The sequence below is a fragment of the Primulina eburnea genome, chromosome 14 (assembly GCF_022965805.1).
Source record: "Primulina eburnea isolate SZY01 chromosome 14, ASM2296580v1, whole genome shotgun sequence".
In the NCBI taxonomy this organism is placed as follows: Eukaryota; Viridiplantae; Streptophyta; class Magnoliopsida; order Lamiales; family Gesneriaceae; genus Primulina; species Primulina eburnea.
In genome coordinates, this window is record NC_133114.1 from 4,415,508 (window position 1) to 4,426,282 (window position 10,775).

A 10,775-nucleotide genomic window follows, 5' to 3' on the forward strand; every position below is an offset into this window, starting at 1 on the left:
TTAATCCCTTCCACAAAGCCATGAGATTTTTTTCAGTCAGATATTCACATTTCAATCCATCGTCGAGATGTCGACGCAAAAATATCATGGCTCTTGCCTTTTCTTGTGACGTGCATATGCCATTTTCTTTAATGGTCTCGCTTAGACCCAATGACTCAAGATGCATTTCTACATCTAGAGTCCATGGCATATAATTCTTTCCCGTGATGTCGAGCGCAATAAATTCGAGCTTTGTTAAATTTGACATGGTGGTACTAAAAAAATTACGATGCATTTTATTAGTTAATAAATATTGCAATACAAAGTAACGAATAAACAACAAGTACAAGTATTTGTAAAAATAAAGAAAACGCACGAGGAGGATATTCTCCGATAAATACAAGACTTGTGAGTATGATAACCAAAATAATTAAAAATATCCTTGAGAAAGCCATCTTATTTTTTCTTCGAAAAATTTGATGATGAATAATTTTTAGAGAAGAAGAGAAAGTTGGAGTGATTGAATGTGTTTGTGAGATGATATTTATAGGGCAAAAACTAACCGTTTGTTACCGTTTATGACCGTTGGTGTACAAAAAATAAATGTATGTATTTGTATAATTTTATGGTAATAATATGATGTATATAATATTAGACATGTTTAAATAATTATGTATATCATATCATAATATTATAATGAGTGTCATAATTTATTTTGTTTAAAAACCTTATAGGCTTTTATACTTGTCGTATCCCTTACCGGGAGTGTGGGATGTTGTCTTAACATCCTCCCAGGATTTATAACAAGTTTATGAAAAATTTATTTTTATTATTTTTAATAATAACATTATATTGTATATTAAATAAATACACAATAAATAAATAACAGTAAAATAAATATTATTACTTTTGTTACCTTTTTCTTCTGTTTGGAGCTTGGAATAGTATGTAGGACTTTTAGAGCTTCGTGCTGATAACGTGTTGTGAAAAAGTAAAAATTTATGGTAAAAAGTAAAAATCTCAAACTCTCAAAATTTACCAAACTACACACTTTATAATATTTTTCACTCTACTCAATTGTGATTTTCTTCACAAATGAGAGATCTATTTATAGAGTTTCATTACACATAATCCAAAAAATAAAATACATCATTACCTACATCATCACACACAAATTTCTAATTTTACAACTCTTATTTTCAACATTCAAATATTCAACAATTACTTTTCAATATTCAAATCATTTATTTTCAACATATACAAATATAAATCAATAATTAGATACAAGAAAAAAAAACAAGTTCGTTGAATCAAAACCAAATATCAAACATATTCTCCTATCGTGGCCTCATTCAACTATTACTTTTCCATATTAATATTACCTACATCATCACACACAAATTTCTAACTTTACAACTCTTATTTTCAACATTCAAATATTCAACTATTACCTTTCCATATTAAAATATATTATTTCAACAAGAACAACCCCAAATATTATAAAATAAGAGGAAAAAAGTTTGTCTTTTTCCATTATTTTTGTTTAAGTACATTTTAATATATGAAATATAACTTTATTTTTGTCATCTGAGGCCACGTATGCGAACATCATTGTCAAATAAGCAATCATCGGTTGGTTTAGTGGTTTTGAGGAAAAAAAGACCAATACAAAAAAATCCAAGTTGCTGAATCAAAACCAAATTTTGATAAATTATACGAGTAAAAATCAAAACATATCGATTTATAACCTTAAAATTACAATTTTTTTTTTCCATTTAATTATATTAACCATTTCAAATATGTTATATTTCAATAAAAAGGAAATTAGATAGTAACATTTTTTTGAAATTATTGACTTTAATATTTGAACTTTTGGATATAAGATTTTATTACTAGTTTTCCCAAACGATAATCAAATCGAGGAAAGATAATTACTGCAAAGTTCCAAATCCTAATTGTTCAAGTCGGGAGCTCTGCAGTGGAGTATTTAAAGGGCAACTCGGCAGCGTATCTGAACTAGGGAAGAGGATATCACACCGCGTTGAACGTTCAATACTGAGTCATCTTCGTCTAAAAATGGTGAGTGCCGTTGAAATTCTTTATCCACCATAATTTACATCCGAATTTAGTGGACAATCGCTGTGATTATTGTATCAAATACATGCCGCCCATTTTACTATTTTGGCGGCACTCAATTAATATATTTTTTTGTTTAAGGATCGTGAATGTAAGAATAGGGTACTGAGAAGCATTCCGTGTTTTCCCATTCTCCATTTCATGAATGCAAGTGCTTCTTTTGTTTTATTTTTCTTATTGCATACTTGATTTGTAGGGTTTAGAAGTTACATGCGGATTTATCTAAAAAAGGTTGTTTACACCCGTTTGATGTAGAATCTTGGTTGGTTCTGGAGTACAGGCATTAAATTAATGAATGGGAATTAATTATAGAACTATGCCGACCGTTTTCTGTTGTCTGATACCATGAAATGATGATATTTATGTAACTCCCGAGGGAATAAATTTTTTAATCTCTAAGGTGTCTGAATGTTGAGAACTGCCTATTTATGTTAGGATGAGAAAAGCCAGCCCACTAATAATGAAATCAGTCTTGGATTTTGATTTGGTTTGTCCATTTTAAATGTGCAAGCATTGTCTTTCAACGTCTTTACTAAGAAATTGTAATTGCTTATCATACGATTTTCAGTTATAAAATGCGCGAGTAATCCTCCATTAATTTGCTCATCATTCTCAGTCAGGATCGTATCACTCTGCTTTACTTCCTTCATCATCAATGGCATGACTTTATCACTTGTAAATAGATAGATCGGTTATCTATAGCGATTGCTTTTACTGTTGTTTGAAGTTATAAATAGACATTATAAAAAAATTGAAAGTTGAAATTCGAGCAGACTTCACCCTTAATAGTAGGAATAGCCGTCGCTGCTACTGCTTATGCTGGTAGATATGGAATTCAAGCCTGGCAAGCATTCAAGGCAAGGTCGCCAACCGTTAGAATGCGTAAATTTTATGAAGGAGGTTTCCAGCCAACAATGACCAGGAGGGAAGCGGCTCTTATTCTTGGAGTCAGGTGATTCAAAACCTTCATTGATTTTGTACTTAGATTTCACAAGTATGTTAATTTTGGCAATTAACTATCACCAACTTAGATCTCTATTTTATATCCGTTTATGCTACTGTATACCTCATCTCAAGTTGGTTAATAATTGATGGGCGTTTTTATCGTTGACTTTAAAGCTTTTGATTCATACTTGACCTTTTATTTGCTCTAGGTTCCACAAAATACGAATTTACCAATGACTGCCTAATATTAACAGGATCATGTGTGATTTTTTTTTCTTCTCATTTTAACATCATTTTAACTTGATTCAGGGAAAGCACTCCAGAAGATAAGGTTAAGGAGGCGCACAGACGGGTGATGGTAGCAAACCATCCCGATGCAGGTGGGAGCCATTATCTTGCTTCTAAAATTAACGAAGCTAAAGACATTATTCTTGGAAAGAGCAGAAACAGCGATTCTGCTTTCTAAAATCGACCGAGATTTTTGCCAAATTTTATGCGTTTTGAAATTGAGCATGATCAACTGAAAAGCTAATCATCACAGATCGATGATCCGATAACATCTTCTCCTCAATTTTGAAGAAATCTACATTTTAATAATTCCTTAAATTGCTGTGAGTGTGCATTGTTTGTTGTAGTCATGCTTTATTTTCAAGGAGCATAGTGTACTGGATTTGTGTTATGAGAGGAAAGATGGAAGAATTATATTGTTTTTATTGGATTTCTTGAAGAGCAACTCCACATGTTTGAAGGAGGCCATATTGCATGAAAAGTAGTATCATAAGATGGTTTCTACCATCCAAGTTGAGGTTCTTTATGAAGTATACAGGTAAGAACCTTCATTTGCAGGTCAAAAAATGGGAGATATTTCAATTTAAATAGATTGTAGTGAATTTTTTGTTATTTTCAGTTATCAGGAGCAGTAGACTAATCACTTTCAATCCTGAAGCTACCTTCTTCACACCATTTACTACTACTACTACTACATTTCACCACTTTCTTTTTCTCAGACTTCAGTCAAACTTTGTTCTTGAGCTGGAGTATAATCTTTGGATTCAAAAGCATCAAAATTTCCTTCAAATTCTTCGTTTGTAAAGAGGGACAACTGGTCATAAATCTGCAATTAACTCCAAAATTAGTGTACGAGCACTTTAATAGAAGGGTTTTGTAACATTATAAACAAGTGAGGATAAATATTTTTTTCTGCTTAATTTCTTGGACTTCAGTATCATATATTAGCACTCCAGCACATAATTTGTGCACTCGACACACAATAAAATGTAAGTGGTTATCTGAAGTTGAGTTTTTTACATATCTAATCTTATTAGATACTAAGTATGTAGATACTCAAATACTACTGGCATATTCATATTCATACTCGAGCATGAATTTTTTAGCAGCATTGAATTCCTTTGCTCCTCCAAGTAACGATGTTTAAGTCTCTTACTAAGTGAGGAACTGAGGATTGGTAAATATAAAAACAAAAAATCGAGAAACATGCTACAAACCTTGCAGAAACCATAATGAGAAGAAGTATCCATCAAATCTTCAACATGCCAACTGGGTAAAGTCTCCATTAAATAATCTGTCTTGCTACTGGTCGAAACTTGACCCGCGGCTTGGCTTGAATCATTGTTATCTCCCCAAGGATTTGATGATGATTCTGAGCAGTTGGTCATCAAATTTGACTGGACATTAGTTTTACATGCTATGGAATTCTTCGTCTTTGTTTCTGATCCTGATTCGCTGGGTGAGGCTGCCACATTAAATGAAGCAGCAGCTTCAGAAAGCTTAACCCCGGTAAGTAGAAATCTATTGTGCTTTTTTGGATGTTCATTGGCTTTGTGTATTGAACTATCACACTCTTTGCAAAGTAACGCTCTGTCTTCTCGACAGAAGAATAGTGCTCTCTTTTCCTGTGAAAACCAATCAAGAAAATTTGGGAAGATATTAACTTAACTAGCTTGTTTTATTTTCAGGATATTTACATTTTTGTCTCTAAAACTTGTCGTTTCAGTATATTTTGTCGTCCATGTTTAATGGTTAGTAGATTTGGTCCCTCAACATTAAAAAAAAAAAAAACTATATCTAGTCTTTTTTTGGGTACTCTCTATACGCTCTTATCAGAAAATGTCGTACGTGCCACCGTCTTTTATTTTACTTGAAACGGAACCTTTGAGTTTGATTTTTGCTCTAATTTTACCTCAAAACCATGACTGACTGCTATTGCCCAAGAAAAAGAGATATTCTCCGAAATTATTTCCAATTTCCTACGTAATAGTAAGCAAATTCAGGAGGAAATATATTTCTGATTCGGGAGAATATCCTCTCTTTCTCTGGCAAACTTTAAGTATGGTATGATTCTCAATGTAAAATTATGACATCAGATTAGTTGTGTTTTCAAAAGTCAAAGAGACTGAAAATGTAATTTGCTAAGCATGCTAACCAAAACCAGTTGACGGAAAACGTTGTAGACTAACAATGTGATTATCATCTATTTTCTCAAGTGTAAAATTTTTGGATGAAATGATGGGACGTTATAAAAGTATGAAACATGTGCACGTTTGTTACCTGGCATATGTCACATAATGGTGAGTCTTGAAACTGAGGATGGAGAAGAGAGAACCTAGGGTGTTTTTCGGCTAGTTTATTGGCTCTGTGGACTCGAATATCGCAGTTTTGACACAGGGCAGCCTCATCCGCAGGGCAAAAAGCAGAGGCTTCTTCTTTCCGGCAAATATCACATAGAATCTTCATTGTTTTCCACTGTGTCTGTTTTTGGTGTGGATAATTTCTTGGGTACATTGTGATGTATTGTTAAGAGAGATGAAGTGATGGTTGGTCAAACTTTTATGGGTTGGAAAAGCACAGCTAAGAGATATTAAGATATCGGTGTTCATTGAATATAGCAAAGAAAGTTCTTGAAAAAGTTCATGCAAAGTGGGGGTATATCTCCCACTTGGGTGGGTGTAAGAGTGGACCAGTCCAGAAGATGCAGTCAGCTTCTCTCTGTTAATAACTACGATTCCAACAAAATCTTGGGTGATGCCATTTGTTAGGAGAGAATATAGAGTTTGCCACTTGAGTTAAATAAATAATTTGAAGCCCGACATGGCCGATTAGTCTAGGCGTTCACGTAAATATCAAGACTTTATTTTCGATCGACATGTGAGATGATGTTTTTTAACCGCACGATCAACATTTGTAGGGTTAAAGATGAGCAAATGAATCAGCTTCGATAGATTGTTAAACTCATGTACGATCTTGTTATAGTTCTGTAGGGAAAAGATAAAGTTGGCTTATATATAGTGTAGGGGAAAAAGCTACATATTTAATATTTATGACGAAAGCCTTTCATTCTTAATGTTGGTTTGTTTGGCAGTGGAATGGGATGGGAGTATGGCTGTACAGGATTGGATGGTCTTTTATTTTGTTCATTTATTGAACCATATTTTGATTTTGCATTGGGTAATGTTACTAATGTACATGCACACTATCCAATTTTGTTCCCTGTACATTTTATGTTTGGGACGCGCAAATATTTAACTTGGGTCGTGTCGGTGCATTATATATATATATATGAACAAAATTTGAAATTTAATTGATCCAATTAATTAATTTATAAGAATTTTAAGTTATGCATGAAATTACTCTGTTATTGATCCAAAAAATGAGTTTTTTTTTTTAAATGTTATTGGAGAAATTGTGTTTGTAAATAAAAGTTGAGATGACGTGTCTGGTCAAATTTGTGAATAATCTGATTTATACAATCAATCGATGTGGATTTCGATTCCGTTGGTAGTTCTAACACTTTTGGTAAGTAACAAAGTGAAGAATTTAAATGAAGAATCTGTTGAAAATTGCAGAAGAAATTTATGAACAGAATATAATTTAATTATGTTATTATGAATTGAAATAACATTTTACAACTTAGAATTAGAAAAACTGAAGGGATATACCAAAACTAAAGAATTTACGATAATGAAACTAGAAAAGATGCTATATGAGATGAGCTAAAATGGCTAGAATTTGTAGAGAATGTTTACTGTAATTTCGAGTTAATTGTTGATGAAATTATTGAGAGTTTTTGGATGATCTTCCATCTGTCTTTTGTTCATTCCTCCGGACAGTTTCGTCCATCTTCCACTTTCTTTGGTCGTAGATCATGACTCAACTTCCTCGATCATATGCTGACCAAGTCCTCGAACCAGCTGATTCTTCTGAGTTAATGACTTTAACCTAGTGTGCCTTAAATATATTTGGGCTGGCAGGATTTGGTTTAGTCTAAAAACGAAAATCTAAAGAAAAATAAAATAGCAACATAAAAATTTAAACAAATATAAAATAGCAACATGAAAAAATTTAAAGAACATTTAGATGTTCTTTAGATACGGTAATAAGCTCAATATTTGTTTTGGAGACAAAGGAAGTAAAACAATTGGTTCCTTCTTGAGAACAAAAGAATAAATATTCTTAAACCCATAATGCATCACTCGCCTATCATATTGTCACGGTCTCTCCAACAAGATATGACAAGCATACATTGGCACATCACACATACCTCACCAACATACTTCCCTATCGAAAACAAAACAAAACTTGCTTGTTCACTTTCACTCCCGCACAATCATTCAACCATTGTAACCTATATGGTTGAGAATGTTTCAAGGTAGGCAAGCTCAACTTCTCCACCATCTCACAACTAGTCATATTGGCACAACTCCCTCCATCTATAATAAGGTTGCAAACCTTGTCATTCACAAAACATCTAATATGGAAGAAATTTTCCCTTTTGGTTAGTCTCCTCTTCCTTGACTTGGGTACTCATGATACGCCTAGTCACTAATGCCACATCCATAACCGCCTCATAGCCCTCATGAGGATCCTCTAAATCAGGCATCTCATCTTCCTTATCTTCATCGTCTCCTTCACTTTGAGATTCATACTTCCAATACTTATTCAACATCATCACTATTTTATTTGGACATTGATTAGCAATGTGACCAACTCTTTGACACCTAAAGCCAAGGTTGTAAATGGCGGGAGGTGGTAGCAGGGCGGTTCGTGATTGCCTATCGCCTCGGCCGTTTAGGAGGTTGAATTTTTTTTAAGTAATTTTTTTTATAGATAATCATGCAATATAATCCAAATAATCATACTTTTTTTATATAAAATATGCAATTGAATAATGTTAAGCACAAAAAAGCTTCATATAATATAATATATCATCTAGATAATGTGCAACTAATAAAAATTCATCATCATAAATGTTATTATGCTAACAAAGTAATATAATAAATATACAATGCCTAACCTAAATATTCTGACTGCGGTCGGCGGTCGGCGGGCGGAAGGCTGTGTGTGGTGGTTGAGACTTGAGAGTCGAGATTGAAAACCAAAAATAAAATAAAGAAAGCGAGGTGCGCTAGGGTTTTGATATTTAAATTAGTTGATTTTGACTAGGGTTTTAAAATTGTTGACTAAGTTCTTAAAATTATTGACTAACTTTTTAAAATTGTTGACTAGGTTTTTAAGATTGTTGACTACAACTTAAAAATCTTGATTGTCCCGCCTGCTCACGGCCTCGACCCGTCTCCCCAACGCTTTATAAGCTTGGGCCGCTTAAAACACCCGCTTCATGCATATGTGGTGCGGTCGAGGCATGAGGCCGCATAGACTGTCATTTAGAATACATCCTAAAGCATTTGATAGCTCTAGAACGATTAATATGAGTTTCAAATTTACCTTGCACTCCTTGTTTAGACGCCTCCTGCTTAATATCAGCTTTGGTCTTGGCCAACACTTTGCCTTCTTCACATTTAACAACGTTGGAACGCCAAATTGTTGATGCATTCCCCACTTGAGTGCTGCGGCCAACTCCTCTCCTCTTGAGTTGTTGCTCCACCTTTATCCCAATCTGCACTATCTCATCTATATCTAAATAGTGTCTAAGCTTCAATTGATCTTGAATTTCCCTATTTAATCCACATAGAAAACAAGCCATAGTAGCCTCAACTCGCTTCTCCCATTTTATATAAGCCTCTTGGTCAGACTTACCGTGGAACGATGAGATCTTCATCTTAATGCTACCCATATTCTCATATACCTTATTACCATTGTGGTACCTACCCCGTACTGTTTCTTCTTTTCCTCTCCCAAATCCTCTATCACCCTTTATTTATTCCCCCAACTCTCATTTGGCTCTCATAGTCACCTCCCAAATGAAATTCATCATCGTATTCTCTCTACCCACATTCTTAGGTTTAGACCTTCTACTACCAGTGCTTCCTTCAAGCTTATCCAACCTCTCATGTAAGGGCTCCAATTGGGTCCTCATCATCCTATTGAAATGACCGAACAACGCCTCCATTTGGACATTAAAAAGTCCTTGGTTCACTTCATCTCCTACCTCGCTCTTCATTTTTCTTTCAGACATGGTACATGCAAGAAAATGTCAGTAGAATAAAAATATATTCCTCACCTGAATGCTCACGGTCACTCCAAAGAAAATTCACTTATCTCTCCTCCTTTTTCCTCTCCTCACTTCCAATACTCACTAGTCACTTCAAAAAAAATTCACTCGCACTCATTACTTTCACTCGAATTTGAGAGTTCTCTCAAAAGTGCTCAAGATTTGTATTTGTGTATATCAAACTAGCAAGTTTAACTCGTGAACAATTATGATCGACTCACTTGGACTGCGTAAACAAGCAATTTGAAATACTTATTTATTATTTATTATTATGAGAGACACTTGAATATGGCTCCCACAAGAGAATAGCAAAAAAATACCAAAACCAGATTGTAGCAAAATTTCGAAATTTTTGTACTATTTTTTTGATTTCAGAATGAGGTTGCAACTCGAAAAAAAAATCCACAACATTTCGAGAATCACAGATTCACGAAAGGCGAAGAATGATAGAACAAATCAGATCTGGAAAAAAACAAAGTATTAACACAGATATGATAATCAAACGATATACTTGAATCAAAGAGGAACCAGAAGATCTGGTACCAAATGATGAATCCTCGTACGCAAGAAAGGCAAACACGGTATACAATTATGCCCTCAATTCAATAACGTTTAAGGATCCATGTTGTGATATCATGTTCTTTTGAATCAAGTAATGCATGATTTTCACCCTTAAACTATGTGGTTTAGTAATAAACAATCGACACTCAAACGAACCTTCAAAGAACTCGTCTTTGACAACCCGCGTAAGAACGATTGACAAACGCCACAAATTATAAACTTTGATAAGTTTGATTTTGATGAACAAAGCAAAAGCTTTGAAAAAGTTTGAGAGAAAACTTAAAATATTTGTATAAACCCAAGATAATCTCAATAGTGTGTCAAATTTCGTCCATATATTGTTTACATATCAAAAGATAATAAAAAATAAGTTCCCAAATAATCTAGGACCTAAATTAGGTAAAAATATAATTTTTGCGTTGCGGAGCTGTTCAAGTAGCGCCTATGCGCCCGTAATTCGTGCTCCGCTCGCAGACTTAGTGTTGTGGCGCTTGTTAAGTAGCGCCTAGACGTTAGTTGCTTCGCCGACCCTGGTGCCTAGGCACTATAATGTAGCGCTGCGGCACTTCCTCCTTGGCGTTGCGGAGCTAGTCCATCAACATTGCTCAGTAACATTCATATTGTCTCCAAACTCACTCTCATGTATCACGATTCCCTCGAGGCTTGGAATCTTGCTTGTAAGCTC

The 10,775-nt window shown here is 34.2% G+C and overlaps 3 protein-coding genes across 4 annotated transcripts in view; 2 read left to right on the forward strand and 1 right to left on the reverse strand.

Annotated features, from left to right (window-relative positions):
• The first annotated feature begins 1,870 nt into the window (after positions 1-1,870).
• On the forward strand, positions 1,871-3,793 carry LOC140811388 (mitochondrial import inner membrane translocase subunit TIM14-1-like). Its single transcript, XM_073169231.1, has 3 exons — positions 1,871-2,058; positions 2,889-3,067; positions 3,370-3,793. Exons 1-3 carry the CDS (start codon positions 2,056-2,058, stop codon positions 3,524-3,526), a joined length of 339 nt encoding a protein of 112 aa, XP_073025332.1. The 5' UTR covers positions 1,871-2,055; the 3' UTR covers positions 3,527-3,793.
• Positions 3,794-4,063: 270 nt separating this feature from the next.
• LOC140811108 (B-box zinc finger protein 20-like) lies at positions 4,064-6,622 on the reverse strand. Its single transcript, XM_073168983.1, has 3 exons — positions 5,629-6,622; positions 4,566-4,973; positions 4,064-4,174 (listed from the first exon to the last, which is right to left on the reverse strand). Exons 1-3 carry the CDS (start codon positions 5,860-5,862, stop codon positions 4,064-4,066), a joined length of 753 nt encoding a protein of 250 aa, XP_073025084.1. The 5' UTR covers positions 5,863-6,622.
• The window catches only part of LOC140811387 (uncharacterized), a 34,671-nt gene continuing 28,626 nt past the window's right edge, over positions 4,731-10,775 (forward strand). For both annotated transcript variants that reach the window (XM_073169230.1, XM_073169229.1), the window contains exon 1: positions 4,731-4,857. The gene's annotated coding sequence lies outside the window, so the exon portion shown is untranslated. The remainder of the gene's footprint in view (positions 4,858-10,775) is intronic.

Bases quoted from the DNA above. Each gene is read 5' to 3' on its own strand.
- LOC140811388 (XM_073169231.1), top strand. The intron at 3,068-3,369 runs GTGATTCAAAAC...AACTTGATTCAG, and splicing joins GCTCTTATTCTTGGAGTCAG to GGAAAGCACTCCAGAAGATA.
- LOC140811108 (XM_073168983.1), bottom strand. From the start codon at position 5,862: ATGTACCCAAGAAATTATCCACACCAAAAACAGACACAGTGGAAAACA. The intron at 4,974-5,628 runs GTAACAAACGTG...TGGTTTTCACAG, and splicing joins CATTATGTGACATATGCCAG to GAAAAGAGAGCACTATTCTT. The intron at 4,175-4,565 runs GTTTGTAGCATG...AGTTAATTGCAG, and splicing joins CTCATTATGGTTTCTGCAAG to ATTTATGACCAGTTGTCCCT.